The sequence below is a fragment of the Cryptomeria japonica genome, chromosome 7 (assembly GCF_030272615.1).
Source record: "Cryptomeria japonica chromosome 7, Sugi_1.0, whole genome shotgun sequence".
Taxonomy (NCBI): Eukaryota; Viridiplantae; Streptophyta; class Pinopsida; order Cupressales; family Cupressaceae; genus Cryptomeria; species Cryptomeria japonica.
This window is the reverse complement of record NC_081411.1, coordinates 475,587,386-475,604,435: the sequence shown is the minus strand read 5'-3', so window position 1 is coordinate 475,604,435 and position 17,050 is coordinate 475,587,386. Positions and strand designations below refer to the sequence as shown.

General features: G+C 36.1%; 1 protein-coding gene across 1 annotated transcript; it reads left to right on the top strand.

Annotated features, from left to right (window-relative positions):
* Positions 1 to 12,316: 12,316 nt before the first annotated feature.
* Positions 12,317 to 16,205, top strand: LOC131065685 (wall-associated receptor kinase-like 14). The gene is made up of 2 exons (XM_058000270.2): positions 12,317 to 12,679; positions 15,978 to 16,205. Exons 1-2 carry the CDS (start codon positions 12,317 to 12,319, stop codon positions 16,203 to 16,205), a joined length of 591 nt encoding a protein of 196 aa, XP_057856253.2.
* The last annotated feature ends 845 nt before the right edge of the window (positions 16,206 to 17,050 follow it).

The following is a 17,050-nucleotide window of genomic DNA, read 5'->3' as shown; positions in this document are numbered from 1 at the left end:
ATTTGGATGTCATTATTTGATTAATTAATAATTTGAAATTGTGGAACTTAATGATTTAAATTATTTAAATTATTTAATTAATTCAAAAATAGAATTTATCAAGGGAATTAATAACAACATCTATTTGTGTATTTAAAGATCAATTAATTAATAATTTATTATAGTTGCCTCATTTGACTTATTAATTGAGAAGCTTAAGGGCTTAAATTATTTATCTAAATGGGAAGGATTAATTAAATAGAAAGATTATAAATATTTAATTAATTAGTTTCATTACTCATGTAATAATTCATTAAAATACAATTATTACTTAATTGTTTTAAAAGATTAATTTTAAAGAAAATAATTAATATTTGATTATTCTATTTTCAAATTGCATGTGTGGGGGTTACTAAAATAAAGTAATTAATGGAATTTATTAATTGGGAATCTTGCATGCATATGGGAGTTACTTTTTGGAAAAAAACATATCTATTGTTTTTTTTTTAAATGGGGGGAGTTTTTTTGGTATTTTCCCATGAAGTCTTTCGGGGCATAAGTGCTATCCTGGTTATGGGTTTTTTGGTAAAAAAATTGGGAAAAATTCTAGCTTTTGGAAAACGAATTTGGGAGAATTGCTTGAATAATCTGGGTTGGAGCTCATTGTATTGGAACCCTATGACTACTACTTTTGCTCTGTTTTCTTTTTCAGATAGCGTAAAAAGGTAGAGAATTTTGGATCTTTCTTTTTCATGTTAAAATTTCTCCTTGGTTGAGTTGAAAATCAATGAGTTGATTCAGTGAAAAGAGAAATTGAGATGGAATAGGTTGATTTAGAGAGATTTGTTTATTTTAGACTCTTGAATATGTTTTCCTAGCGAAAAGATTTAATTGGTTCCCTATTTTAATTTCATTTGAAAATCTAAGGTTAGATCAAATTTATTTGTAATTTCAGGGCATTTGTAGTCTTATATTCAAAATATTCATGCTATCTATCTATCTATCTATCTATCTATCTATATATATATATATATATATATATCTGTGTGTGTGTGTGTGTGTGTGTGGGTTATCATTTTTTTGTGTTAATGGAAATTCAACCATATGTTCTTTGTTTCTCTACGTTTTTTTTTTGGTTGTTCATATGCATGGGGGTGGGTGGGGAGCCACCCATGCTGTGGGTGGGTTCAACCCATGACTATGAAGAAATTCCTTTCCACTATCGTGGGGGTGGGGACTCACCCACAGCCATGGGTGATTCCCACAATAACCTTTCCCCCTGTACCTCTCTTGCCCTTTTCATCGTGTGAATACTCTCCTTCGGCTATTTGAGTTATGAGTTGAGCATTGTGTTGTAATATTGAAGTTTAAAGACAATCATTTCTATAATGGGGTGAAAAGTGAATGATGGAGAGATCAAGAGGAAATCTCTTCTTCCCTCCAAGGAGAGATGGAAGTTTCACTATGGATTTCCCTTCAATCACCTCACGCACATTACATTTAAAAGAGGGTGGATAATTCACTAGATCCAATCTTAGAGGAGAGAGATTGAATACTAAATGAATTGATAATGGTATGAAATGACAAGTTAACCCTTCTTTTAGAATGGGTAATGGTTGAATTATGTATTTTAGGACTATGTAAAAGTAGCAAAGAACTGATTGTAACTCAAGATATAAGAATGGGATGAAGATGTGCACCTAGATCTAGTTATAATATATCGAGACAAAGTCGCCCTGCGAATTTATGGAAAAGTTGTTGGGACTGTGTTGAAAGTACACACGGTCCTCCAAAAAATCTAAGAAATGAAAAGGGTTTTTCCACCTCTGCAAATGGAGTCCAAATCTGCAAATACAGTTGTGCACTTACAACCTACACACAAAAAAGAGAGGAAAAGGGGTTGGGATTGGGGGTTTGCCTTCAAGTCAAGCCCTAGTTTTAGAATAAACCAAATGATAAAAGAAAGTACTTGCAAGTAAATATAAATGAAAGTTTGAAATTTAATTCACCTCAAGGGAGGTTGTGATAGAAATGTAGGCAGATTTTCTTGTAAGGAATTGAATGTTGAAAGGGATCTCCTCTTCAATAGTTGAATCCTTGACATGAATGAAACACCTAGCCTTGAAGGGAGACTTGAGAATCATCAATTCTTGAAAGGAATGCTTGAATGCTCTTGAATGCTTGAATGCATGATCTTTTGTATTCAAACTTATGCCCTTATGCAAATGGGAGGACAAATACAACTTATATATTTGGCGATTAGGGTTAATTGGGATGATTTTTTGTCATAGGCCAACACAGGGGAGGTTTCCCTCTTTAATCACAAAGTTCAATGCATAGTTTGAATGAAGGGGTCCCAATATAGGGCAGGAATAGGGGCACCACGCCCCTATCCTAGGGGGGATAGGGGTGCCACGCCCTTGTTCTTCCCTTAAATCGGGATACGAAGCAAGTTCAGGCAATGTGGAGGACAGAAAAAGGTGCAATTTTTAGGGATGAGGAAGTCTCGAGTCTCCGATTAGACTTGGGGATTCGATTTGCCAACGTGAGGACCCTAATGTGATCAAAAATTGCAAGGGTCACAATTTTATGACACTGCATTTAGCCCCTACTTTAGCAGGAGTATAAGTGTACACCCATACTACTAGTAAAGTACAAGGAAACAAGATTGAAAGACTTCTACCACATCAAGGAGGTAAGATAAACCAATCCCCTAGTGGACTAAGGATCTTACGACTTCAATTGACAAAGTAAAAGGGAGGATTGAGAAGAGAGAACCATGACTGTATGTAGCAAGGTTCCCCTCACTATGAGTCATGAAAAGCAAGGATGCCAAAATTACAAAGTGAAGCCAAGTTCACTAAGTAACTTTAAGTATCAAGAAGGAAAATATGAGAGGAGTGTATGCCCCCATGTTAAAGCGATCACGTATGCCTTATCGGGAGCAATTTCTTTAAGGTAGGATACACCCAAGAGAGAGAAAAGAGAGGGAGCACATTATTGCAAGGATTTAGCCCCCAATCAAGGAATAAACCCAAGGATAATAAACACAAAAAATGAGTTAGTTTCATGTTCCTTGGGGTCAGTATGTTGTATGATAACTCATATATATATATATATATATATATATATATATATATATATATATATATATATATATATATATATATATATATATATATATATATATATATATATATATATATATATATATATATATATCTGTGTGTGTGTGTACGTGTGTGTGTGTGTGCATATAATAATCGTCACTCCTCAAAGAAAGGAAACTTCCTTAGAAGAAAGGGAATAGGAAGGTGTCTTTTGAGTCAACATGAAAGAGACCAAAATAGATCTCAATGCTTTACATCATCCTCAAATAGACATTAAGGGAAAAATAGAAGAACACAGATACACATAGAAGAATAGTCACAAAAGAGAAAGAAAGGAGAGAGAGAGAGAGAGAGAGAGAGAGAAGATCTATTGTGCTAATGTTGCTAATCTAGCATGACATCCACCTCCCGATCTTGTTCATCAATATTTTGGGAAGGCGGGAAACACACCAGATGAGAGACATCGAGCATAGCAGATGGAGCTATCACAAGATCCAAATAGGGACTATGCTCATGTGGTAAGTCACTTTGTTTGCCTCTAGGAGCTAGGATTGGGGTTTTTTAAAATTCAATTTATAAATGCTTGTCAACATCAACATATTCATAGTCACTATCAGAAGCATTAGGAGTTGTATTGCCATCATGAATAACATTTTCACCTATTTCCTCATCAAGATTTATAGAAAGAGGATCTCTCACATGAATAGATGTAAAACCATCACATGTTTTTTGTAATTTACAATTTGGAGATTTAGTTGAACATCTTGCTTAGGAGAAACGGGAATCATGTCATTTTTTGGAGTTCTAGGAGATTGAACATTTTGAGGAACAACTTCACGAGCTCAAACACGGCATCTTCGTCAGCATTCTCTCACAAAATGATTTCGTCGAGTCTTAGCGGAAGGTTGAGAAGAAGTAGGAACATTTGTTGAAGGAGGAATATTCTCCTCTTTGATAATTGAAGGTTTAGGTTAAGGTAGTTTAGGTTGAAAAAGAGGAGAGGTGGGCCTCTTCTCTCTATAAGAGGAAGGAGGTGGAACTGCACCATATAAAGGAGGAATATTTGGTGTAGGAAGGAGACTAGGTCCATCATGAGGAAGTGGTACAGGTCTAACCTTAAGATTGGAAAAGAGCATCGCTCCTTGGTGGAAGAGATTGAAATTTATTAGGCCAAAAGAAATCAATAGGAACACAAGGGCTTCTTTCGTATGGGAAAAATAAGCTAAGGTTCATGGTTATGATATCTCCATTGTGGGGAAATTTCAAACACTTATGAATTGGAGAAGTGATAGGAAGGATCCTAGATTGTTTGAGTCAGATTGATTCACTCTAAGGATTTCTTCCTAGCCTAACCGGGAATGATCCTCTCACTATTCCCCTAATCCACTCTAGGTCCTCACTACCGAGGTTTGATACTCTCCTCTATGTAAATTCACTTTCACAAATCCACCAACTCACCAACCACCTTGCAGGGTTTTCTCTACCATGGATTATACCTATAAATTCTGCTAAGTTATTTTCCTCCTCATGCCTGGATCTTCTCTCCCTTTGATCCCATCTTCCTCTAGTCTGAGGCTAATGGCCTAGACTTCAGTCTACCTTGAAAGTGGTTCCTCTTGGTCACTGATACCTAGTCGGGCTACCATCAAGCTCACCTAGGGCCAGTCTACTGAAATGGTCGACGCCATTCCCTGGTCTGCTACACATAGAACTCTACTATACATGGCTGGCTCTTCTTGACAACCTCCAATGGTCATGTGGATCCCACGATGGAGAATCAAGATAGAGCCATGTTGTAACTACTTGTCACCAATAGAAAATAAGAAATAGAATGACAACTTACTTATAGAGCCAAGCTTGGCACAACTTCAAAATTGGAACTCACAAAACATAGGAAAGTAACATCTACTCTATCACACTAGCATTTAAAGATTTAAGCCATTATTTATAGTTTTCAAACATAATTTATTATGAGAAAGTAACCAGAAAATGGTTTTTAAATTGTTATTCAAAAGATATTCTTTGTTCCATCTATTTAACCTCCTTCTAACCCTTTTACAAAATGCCCATTGGGTCTTTTATAGCCACTACGACATGTCATGAAACATCCCTAACAGACAAGCTTCAACTTGGCACAATTTGGTTTCTGATTGTAACTGTCTTTTCATTATCATTGGGTTAGCATCGCTTTCCTCATCGGTTCATCGGGTTAGCACCAAAAACTATTTCTCTGATGTCTGAGGACATCTTACCAATTGCGCACTTCCTCATTGGTTTCCATTGAGTCATCAGAGTATCATTAAAAAACTCTTACCGATGGTCGATGGTGCGCTCCCAACAGATGCTTTCCCACTAGGTTATTGACGTAGCCTTAGACACCTCATGTCGATGGCCGATGGTGCGCTCCAAAGCATATGTTTTCCCATCGATTTATCCAGTGACACAAAAAAATAGTTATGCTAATACTTGATGGCTCCACTTTGACTCACTCCGCTCACTTACTTCTTGCTGGGTCCCACCATGGTTGCCAGGTCATAGGAGATAAACCTCGTTCATCTTGCCATAGCAGTATAGCAAACGACGTTGATCAACCCCAAACTTGCTCACTCGTTAGCTGGCGGTTTCATTGGGTTATCGGGGTAGGCCGAAAACACTCTTACCGATAGCTGATGGTACCTCATTGGGTTATCGGGATAAGTATAGCCGATACATGAACTACAAAAAGAAAACAAAAATGTACTCCAAGCTCCCTATAAATAGTTTGATGGACTTGAACCAGTCCTTGTGCCAAAATTGAAAAGGGTATTTTCTCACCCTTAGGTGCTTCTGCACCATACTCCCCACACAAAAATATCAAGCCCCCCTGGGGGCAGCAAGGCGACATCAATGCCTAGTGTTTTGAAATTAGATTCTGCAACCCAATTGGCTTTGAATTTAGGTAAATGTTGCCACTTGACTAAGTGTTCCATGTACAAACCATGTCTCATTTTCTTCTTCACCCTAGAATCTAAAATCTATTCCACCTGTGGTTTAGAAATGGGTGGTACTGGAATATCACTGAGAGTAGTTTCCCCTTTTGGAGTCAGTCCATCTAGCACTGTTATGGGACCTTTAAACTAAACCAAGTCTTTGATATTAAACATAGGGGACAATGCCAAATCTATGGCTAAATCTACCTTATAAGCATTGGAGCTTACTAGGGAATCCCTTCTACAATCTTGCCTTGTTTAGATGTACCATAACCATGTCTCCCACTGCAAATTGAATTTCCTTTCTCCTCTCATCTGCTTTAGCCTTAACCCTATGCGTAGCATCGATCAATGTTTTCTGCACTTGCTCATGCACCTCTTTCATAGACTGAGTGAAATCCTCTACATGTCCACTTTTTCCTTTTAGGATTCCTAAATCTCTAAGTTCACAAACACCGCGTGGGTGGAGTCCATAAACAATCTCAAAAGGACTCTTACCTATAGTTCTGTTGACACTATTATTATATGCAAATTCTTCCTATGGTAGCACTTGATCCCATATTTGTCCATATTCTTTTGTCAAACACCTCAGAAGATTACCCAGTACTCAGTTAATGACCTTAGTTTGACCATCTGTCTATGGATGATAAGAAGAACCAAAAGAAAGGTTAGTTCCCAGTCTTGTCCATAGAGTTTTCCAAAAGTGTCCCATAAACTTCACATACCTGTCTGAAACTATACTGAGAGGCAGCCCATGAATTCTTACCACCTCTTTGAAAAATTAATGTGCAATGTAACTAGCATCATGCGTAGTTTGTCATATTTTAAACTTTCAATTTTTGGTCTCTGTTGTCCCCAAATGATTAAAATATCTCATTTCAGGTTTTTTCATGAGGCGTAAATAATTGTGTGGATCTATTTCCCTACTATTGACATGTGTTTCAAATTTAAGGACCTAACTCCCTACCGTTTGAAAGTTATGCCATTTTTCCCCAGCCAAAGCAATAAATTTAAAATATTTAAATTATTTTTCAAATAATAATTTAATATTTTAAATTATTTTTAATATGTCTGGTCATTTGCTATAAAAAGCTGTTTAAAAATATTGATTGCATTCTTCCTTGATTCCTCTCAATGGCCAATGGTTTCCAAAATGTACTCGATTGTTCATTGAAGTGGAAGGTTAGAAATGCTCACTTTTTGAGCATTCGTAACCTCATTTTTCAACCTTTTGTCAAGAAGGTTAGAAATGCTCACTTTTTGAGCATTTCTAAACCATATTTCTAACCTCTCATAACCAAAAAAAAAAAAGAGGTTAAGAATGCTCAAAAAGTGAGCATTCCTAACCTCATTTCTTAACCTCATGGGCCCTATTTGTCAAGAAGGTTAGAAATGCTCACTTTTTGAGCATTCTTAACCTCTTATAAATTTCATCAAAAGGAAAGATTAAAAAAAAAAATTCAAATACCAAGTTATGAATGTTCATCAAATGTATTGGAAAGAGGAAGTGGTTTCACCAGATGTTGAAGTTGTAGCTGCTCTTGAGACATGGAAGCAAAATGGAAGCTTCGAACTAGGTTAAGGACACATCGGTTTTTGTCAGACATTGGAATTAGAAACACATGCAAACCGTGGAAACAAAACTACACCGCGAGATGCATTAGTAGATATCATTGTAGATAGTGGAAGCTTAGATATGTCAAGTGAGTTGTTTGACAGAATGCCTTAAAGAAATGTGGTCTCATTTAATGCAATGATCACAGGATATGCACAAAATTATCATGGTATTCATGAAAGCACAGAGGATAGAGAGAAATTTTGATGGTAGTTGTAACTACTTTGGTATACTGGTGTGCAAAAGGGAATTGATTTTGTTAACTATCAGAACCTCATTTTCTTTAGATGAAAGAGGCTTTGGCAACCAGCCAAGTGGATTTGTGATTCTCTTCTCTTCTTTGTTGAAGGAATCTAATGCTCTAAATCTGGGTATTTCCAATGAGTTACCACTCGTTAAAATAATTCTTGCAATAAGGGAGACTTGGCTTAAAGAGATAGATATGAGTATTTTATATAACCTATCGACATCTCTTTTGCTTCCATTGGATGGATTACAAGAGGTTATAGATTGGAGAAAAGTATTGAAGTTCTATTCAAGGGATGGATACATGTTAGGCACCCTAGTATCCACTACATCTCTTTTTACGCACACACGAGACAAAATATTTATGGAATCCATTAAATTCATTGTCATAATTTTTGGAGACTATGTGCCTTGTGTTTATCCTTCTGCTCTCCATGAATGCCTTCTTGCCATTGATACTGTTGAACATCTTGGAATTGGCCGCTATTTAGAAGAGGAGATCAAACATGCATTGGATTATGTATACAGATTTTGGTCTAATGGAGGCATCGAAAGCGGAATAAATGATACCATTGTAAATGTAAATGATAAGGCTATGGGCTTTAGGATCTTGAGATTGCATAGCTATGATGTATTTGCAGAGGTTCTGAAAATTTTTGAAAATGAGAAAAGAGAGTTCTTTAGTTTTCTTAACAAAAGACACAGAGGAGTTGAAGATATGTTAAGTCTCTATACACTACTTATGAAATGTTTGACAAAATGCATGTGGACTATTTAACTAATTCCATGTCAAGTTACAGGTAGTGTGGGAGTACAGGCACGCATCTCAACTGTTTGGTGAATTTCCTCAAGGAAATGTGGTCTCATGAAATGTGATGGCTGCTGGATATCACATAGGCATAGGGAGAGCACATACAACGCACATGAACTACCTAGCAGAATGCTCCAAAGAGTGCCACGTTTGTGGCAAGGGTGCATAATGATGGAAGAACAGACAACGCACGTGAATGGTTTGAAAAAATTCCTCAATGAAATGTGGTCTCATGCAATGTCATAGTGTAAAGCCAAATTTCATAGCCCTTTGCTAGCATTCTTCCTGCCATGCCAAAATTTAAGGAGTGAGAAAATTCTTGTATTTGACGTCATCCCAAATGCAAGTCTTTTATGATCGACTGCACAAATATAGCAAGAATTCATCAACTCCATTGTCATTCTTATCTCAAGTGAACATTGCACTTCAGATTGCAATAGCTTTGTAGTACCTGCACATAGATGTTGAACCTCCTGTGTTGCACCACGATGTCAAATTTGCCAATGTTCTACTTGTAGATGACAACCATGCCAAACTTGCAGATTTTGGCCCACCAAACCTGGGTCGTAGAGATGGTCAGGATGCACCAATCCCAGTTAAGGGTAGCTATGGTATTGTTGGAGATGATAACAAACTACAAAGCCATGAAAGATTTTGAGACCCTTGCGGAGTGGAGTGAAGATTATAGATTGAGCCAAGACATGCAAGTTGTGATGAACACTAAGATTGATTTGGATGAATTGTAGTTGATAATAGGGATATTGAATGCCTTCCTGAATAAGAATGAAGAGTGCAGACCCTCATGAAATATATTGTTAGAACCTTATCTTGTAAAACTTCAATTTCAACAAGATAGTATTCAACAAACTATGTCGTACACGGCTACAAATGCAAGTGCAGTTGATAGATGTAAGGCCGAATTCCACAACCTTTAAATGTAGATTCATCAAAGCATAAATATAGAGGGATTTTGTCAAGTGTTGTTGTTGCAATTGCTCAGGAAGACATGATTGCAAACCGTGTATATCATGGAAGCTTAGATACAACAAATGAACCGTTTGACAAAATGGCTCGAGAACATGTCATCCCAAGAAATGCGATGGTTGGAAGGTTGTTATGAAATAGAAAATGTATGAATTTCCCTCTAAGCATAAAAAGATGTGGGATATATGGCTGATGTTGTAGGGTTATCCTCATCTGGGTTGAAATACATGCAAAATGTGGAAGCAAAAACTAAATAACTCCAAGAGACATCTTGCAGAATCAAATGAAATATCCGCAAAATAAGCAAGGCTCTATAACTCCAAATAGCGAGATGATGACAATTTCAGATGAAGCAAATGAAGATAGAGGCCACCTCGACAAAATTGACAAATGAATTATTTCTTCAATGTAATGGGTTTGATGTTTTTTTAATAAAAAGTGACTTATGTCGCTGATTGTAACCAAAGATTAGAAAGTTAACTTCTTTTGCGCATAAAGTGTAGGTTACTAACTCATTGAGATTTACGTAGAAAAGAGTTAGTTATTAACCCAAGATTAAAGTTAGTTACTAAGGTGGTTATTCTGGGAAGCCTATAAATACAAGGCTATTTGTAATGTTAGGGGAGAGACTTTTTACAAAAGGGAAAACTCTGCTGGAATTCTAGGAGAAACTTGTAATGACATTTTGATTTGCACTACGTATAGAAAGGATTTTGGACTTGTATATTTCCAAAAGGATAATGAAAAATATGTTTTAGTTCGTGTGTTCTAAATGTATTTGTGTGTTATTATTGTCGATTTCTTGTATGTCAAATTGGTAGTCTTTTTATGCATATGTGTTTTATAGAATTGATGTGATGATGCACAAGCAACCTTTGGTATCTTAGTTTGAATGTGTTGAAGTATCTTATCTCTATGTATGTTGAGATTTTTCATTCTTCTTTATCGTCATCTCATGGCTAAGCATATTACATTACAAACTCCGCTTGTAAATTGTTGCAAATATTGAGAAATCTCAGTTGATGGTCATATGTCTGTTGTTGGGGTTTCTGTTATTTATCTTCTTTAAGTTCTATGTTTTCTCCTTTATGTACATTTAGGTTAAAAGTATGCGAAAATCCTAAACACTCCTATCATACGAGGGAGCTGCCCCTCTCAAACACAGAGGAAGATCGTGTTTCACAAAACGATCTCTCCAACTGTTGGAACGTTTGTCACTGCTCATCAGGCAAATAGGGTCAGTTTCAGGTAAATGACCGCAGTGACAAATCTATTTACCAATAGTTTTTTGGCGACTCTACTAGGGAGCGACATACCAGTGTGCTTTGTTCCTCAGAAATTGTAAGGTACCTTCTTCAAAATGAAGGTTGGCAACTCTGTCTGAAATATTGAACTTAGAATGATGGTTTGGTACAAAGGAAATTTGGAAAGTGAAAGTGAAAGTGATGATGAAGATTATATATATCCAAAGAGGCCAGTTCCTAATGAGCCCATACAAGTTGGCTTCTTGAAGAAATTTTATGGTGGAATGCAGTTAACTCCGAATAAGATTCATCCCTCCTTATGTCAAGTATTGCAAAAGATTGAAGAAAAAGATGGAAAGGAGATTGGTTTTCTCGCTTGCGATCATATACCCAAGTTAACAATCAAGAAAGATGAAGACAAAAGTGACATTTCTCTTGTACAAATTGTTCAACTGAATCAAAGTCATGATGAACCTGAATAGGTCAACTACTTGAAGAGAGTCAATAGTGGAAAGAAACTTGATCCTCATAAAATTAATCCTTCTCTACTCCAAACTCTACAAAAGATAGAGGAAAAAGATGGAAGAGAGAACCAAATTTTTGCTTGTGACTGTATTCTTGAATCAACAATGGATAATAACGATGATGCTCATTCTCCTTCACCTGTTTCTCGACAAAATCAGGTTCTCACTAATTCACATATAAAGTTTTTGAAAAGCTTCTATGGAAATATGAAACTTGATCATACCAAAGTACATCCTTCTTTGCTTCAAACATTGCAAGAGATTAAACAAAAAGAAGGAGAAAATTTTTTTCTTGAAGATGTGCACACTCCTGATGAAATGTCTCATGATCCAAGTTTTGAAAAAGATCCATCACATTATACATGTGTTAAGGAAGATGAAGCCATAGTAGCTCATACAGATATATGGCAAAAGAAAGATCAAGATGAAGTGTGTGAAGAAGAAAAAGAAGACTGTGTTCCTATATGTCATGAGCATTATGAAGATCACCATAGCAAGGATGAAGTCTTCCATGAACCTAAAAACAAAAAGTTTGAAGGAGAAATAAATGATTTCAAGACTACCATGCAGCCCAAGCTTCAAGAAAATGGTGAAGAGGAAAGGTATAAAGATGAATCTCCTATAGTTATCATTCCAACTTGGTGTCTCTATTCTTCTGATGATGATTTTCTATGTGGAGAAGATATTCTCATTGATCCATCACTAACAGTTGAAGATGAAAACTTTTTCGTGGAAAATAAAGGTATGATACCTAATGGACAACCTTGTATGGATACGACCAATGGAGAAGCAACTAAAAGTAAAATGTTATAGACATGTTCTTTATCTTCAAAAATGGAGACTTTTACTGAACTCCTAGATCAACCTCAAGTGAAAGAAGTTGAACCATCAAGCATTCACTCTTTATCATACATGCCACCTGAATATGAAATTTTCAAATTCCATGAAGAGTTTGATGAAAAGGAATCATTGGGACAAGAGAGCACAAAAAGTAATACAAACATCTATGAGCAGGTTGAAAATGAAATCCATGTAGGAATATCAACAAACGTCCCTATCTTAATGGAATTTCAATCTACACTTTATGAAGTCTCCAATGTTCAAAGCAATCCAACTTTTGAATTTTTAGATCAAGAAGACAACCCTATCAAAGAAGATAGTTTTGGAAACTATACCAAGAATGCAGAGATAAGTGAGGTAATGGATGATCTAATGAAAGAAAGCAATCAAGTTAATTCTCATGATGTTTGTATTCTAGATTGGTGTTTGAAGGCTTCAATGATGACTTCTCCTTTGGTAAAAGTGTGTACCTCAACCCTTTATTTTCAGATGAGTGTATTTCTACAGGTTCTTTTCAAGTTGATATTCAAGAACATGATTCGATGGATGTGTCAACTCAAGTTCCTTCACATCATAGATTATATGAAGGTTGTCCAATTCATGGATTAATTTATTGCAAGTCAGACTATCAAAGGGACCTTTAGATAGAGGATATAGGCATGTTTGAGAATATTTCACAAATTGCCAATAATGTTCAAAATGGTACCCAAATCTTTCAAGAGAGTTCACAGATTTATGATGAGATATGGTTGTTTGGTTCATTCCTCAAAGATATTTCTAATCTTTTACATGTTGATCTTGCCAACCTGCTGAGCTTATAGGTGTCACATGGATCCACACCACTTATCCGCAAAGGTGCCTATTTCTCTCAACCTATGAATGGTTTTGTATGATAATCCTGGAGAAGTTTGAGGTGGGATTTTCCTACCATGTATATACTTTAGTTAAAAATTTTGTTGTGTTAATCTCATTTTAGGTTTGTGTCTGGTTTCTCCAGCTATTCCTTATGTTGTTTCCTCTTTGACTCTGTTGCCCAATGGATAGTGCACTAGCCTGCGAACCAGAGATTTTGAGTTCATCCTGTGTCCTTTGCAGTCCTTGTCCCCAGTCAAAGCCAGCTGTTGCCCCCATATTTGGCCTACAAAAAATTGAACTTCAAATCGGTCTTAGTGTCGAGTAAAGGTCCAATGAGTGTTTGCGCGTAAGTAATGAACGTGTTGTCCAAGGTCATTACTAGTAAAAATCCAAAAAATGGAAAATTTTTGAGAATTATCACAAATTGAAGGAAATAGCTTTACAGTCAGGATCTAAATGTCATTTTATATCATGTGGCCAACTTTCACGTGAACCCAGTTCATACTTTGTCATATTTTAAACTTTCAATTTTTGGTCTTTGTTGTCCCCAAATGATTAAAATATCTCATTTCAGGTTATATCATGAGGTGTAAATAATTGTGTGGATCTATTTACCTACCATTGACACATGTTTCAAAATTTAGGACCTAACTCCCTACCGATTGAAAGTTATGCCATTTTTCCCCAACCAAAGCAAAAAATTTAAAATATTTAAATTATTTTTCAAATAATAATTTAATATTTTAAATTATTTTTAATATGTCTGGTCATTTGTGATAAAAAGCTGTTTAAAAATATTGATTACATTCTTCCTTGATTCCTCTCAGTGGCCAATGGTTTCCAAGATGTACTCGATTGTTCGTCGAAGTGGAAGGTTAGAAATGCTCACTTTTTGAGCATTCTTAACCTCATTTTTCAACCTTTTGTCAAGAAGGTTAGAAATGCTCACTAACCTTTTTAAGCATTTCTAACCCATATTTCTAACCTCTCATAAACAAAAAAAAAAAGAGGTTAAGAATGCTCAAAAAGTGAGCATTCCTAACCTCATTTCTTAACCTCATGGGCCCTACTTTGTCAAGAAGGTTATAAATGCTCACTTTTTGAGCATTCTTAACCTCTTATAAATTTCATCAAAAGGAAAGATTAAAAAAAAAAAACTTCAAATACTAGGTTATGAATGTTCATCAAATGTATTGGAAAGAGGAAGTGGTTTCAACAGATGTTGAAGTTAGAGCTGCTCTTGAGACATGGAAGCAAAATGGAATCTTCGAACCAGGTTAAGGACACATCGGTTTTTCTCAGACATTGGAGTTAGAAACATATCCAAACCATGGAAACAAAACTACACCATGAGATGCATTGGTAGATATCACTGCAAATAGTGGAAGCTTAGATATGTCAAGTGAGTTGTTTGATAGAATGCCTTAAAGAAATGTGGTCTCATTTAATGCAATGATCACAGGATATGCACAAAATTATCACGGTATTCAAGAAAGCACAGAGGATAGAGAGAAATTTTGATGGTAGCTGCAACTACTTTGGTATAATTGTGTGCAAAAGGGAATTGATTTTGTTAACTATCAAATCTCATTTTCTTTAGATGAAAGAGGCTTTGGCAGTCAACCAAGTTGATTTGTGATTCTCTTCTCTTCTTTGTTGAAGGAATCTAATGCTCTAAATCTGGGTATTTCCAATGAATTATCACTCGTTAAAATAATTCTTGCAATAAGGGAGACTCAACTTAAAGAGATAGATATGAGTATTTTATATAACCTACCGACATCTCTTTTTCTTCCATTGGATGGATTACAAGAGGTTATAGATTGGAGAAAAGTATTAAAGTTCTATTCAATGGATGGATACATGTTAGGCTCCCTAGCATCCACTGCATGTCTTTTTATGCACGCACGAGACAAAATATTTATGGAATCCATTAAATTCATTGTCATAATTTGTGGAGACTACGTGCCTTGTGTTTATCCTTCTGATCTCCATGAACGCCTTCTTGCCATTGATACTGTTGAACATCTTGGAATTGGCCGCTATTTAGAAGAGGAGATCAAACATGCATTGGATTATGTATACAAATTTTGGTCTAATGGAGGCATCGAAAGGGGAATAAACGATACCATTGTAAATGTAAATGATACAGCTATGGGCTTTAGGATCCTGAGATTGCATAGCTATGATGTATCTACAAAAGTTCTGAAATTTTTTCAAAATGAAAAAAGAGAGTTCTTTAGTTTTGCTAACAAAACACACAGAGGAGTTGAAGATATGTTAAGTCTCTATACACTACTTATGAAATGTTTTACAAAATGCATGTGGCCTATTTAACTAATTCCATGTCAAGTTATAGATAGTGTGGGAGTACAGGCATGCATCTCAACTATTTGGTGAATTTCCTCAAGGAAATATGGTCTCATGAAATGCAATGCTTGTTGGATATCATGTGGGCATAGGAAGAGCACAGGCAACGCACATGAACTAGCTGGTAGAATGCTCCAAAGAGTGCCATGTTTGTGGCAAGGGTGCACAATGATGGAAGAACAGACAGTGCACATGAATGGTTTGACAAAATTCCTCAATGAAATATGGTCTCGTGGCATGTCATGGTGTAAAGTTAAATTTTGTAGCCCTTTGCTAGCATTCTTCCTGCCATGCCAAAATATAAGGAGTGAGAAAATTATTGTATTTCACGTCATCCCAAATGGAAGTCTTTTATGATCGACTGCACAAATATAGAAAGAATTCATCAACTCCATTGTCATGCTTATCTCAAGTGCATATTGCACTTCAGATTGCAATAGCTTTGCAACACCTGCACGTAGATGTTGAGCCTCCTGTGTTGCACCACAATGTCAAATCTACCAATTTTCTTCTTGTAGATGACAGCCATGCCAAACTTCCAAATTTTGGCTTGCCAAAACTAGGTCGTAGAGAAGGTCGGGATGCACCAACCCCAGTTAAGGGTAGCTATGATATTGTTGGAGATGATAACAAACCGCAAAGCCATGAAAGATTTTGAGACCCTTGCGGAGTGGAGTGAAGATTATAGATTGAGCCAAGACATGCAAGTTGTGATGAGTGCTAAGATTGATTTGGATGAATTGTAGTTGATAATAGGGATATTGAATGTCTTCCTGAATAAGAATGAAGAGTGTGGACCCTCATGAAATATATTGTTAGAGCCTTACCTTGTAAAACTTCAATTTCAACAAGATCGTATGCAACAAACTATGTCGTACACAACTACGAATGCAAGTGCAGTTGACGGATGTAAGGCCGAATTCCACAACCTTTAAATCTAGATTCATCAAAGCATAAATATAGAGGGATTTTGTCGGGTGTTGTCATTGCAATTTCTCAGGAAGATGTGATTGCAAACCGTGAATATCATGGAGGCTTAGATATGACAAATGAACCGGTTGACAAAATGGTTCGAGAACATGTCATCCCAAGAAATGCGATGGTTGGAAGGTTGTTATGAAATAGAAAATGTATGAATTTCCCTCTAAGCATAAAAAGATGTGGGATATATGGCTGATGTTGTAGGGTTATCCTCATCTGGGTTGAAATACATGCAAAATGTGGAAGCAAAAACTAAATTCCTCCAAGAGACATCTTGCAGAATTAAATGAAATAACCGCAGAATGAGGAAGGCTCTATAACTCCAAATGGCGAGATGATGACAATTTCAGATGAAGCAAATGAAGATAGAGGCCACCTCTACAAAATTGATAAACAAATTATTTCTTCAATGTAATGGGTTTGATGTTATTTTTATAAAAAGTGACTTATGTCGCTGCTTGTAACCAAAGATTAGAAAGTTGACTTCTTTTGTGCATAAAGTGTTGGTTACTAACTCATTGA

Coding starts and splice junctions, on each gene's coding strand:
- LOC131065685 (XM_058000270.2), top strand. CDS start 12,317: ATGGAGACTTTTACTGAACTCCTAGATCAACCTCAAGTGAAAGAAGTT. Junction 12,680..15,977: donor AGAATGCAGAGATAAGTGAG/GTAATGGATGAT, acceptor ATTGCACTTCAG/ATTGCAATAGCTTTGCAACA.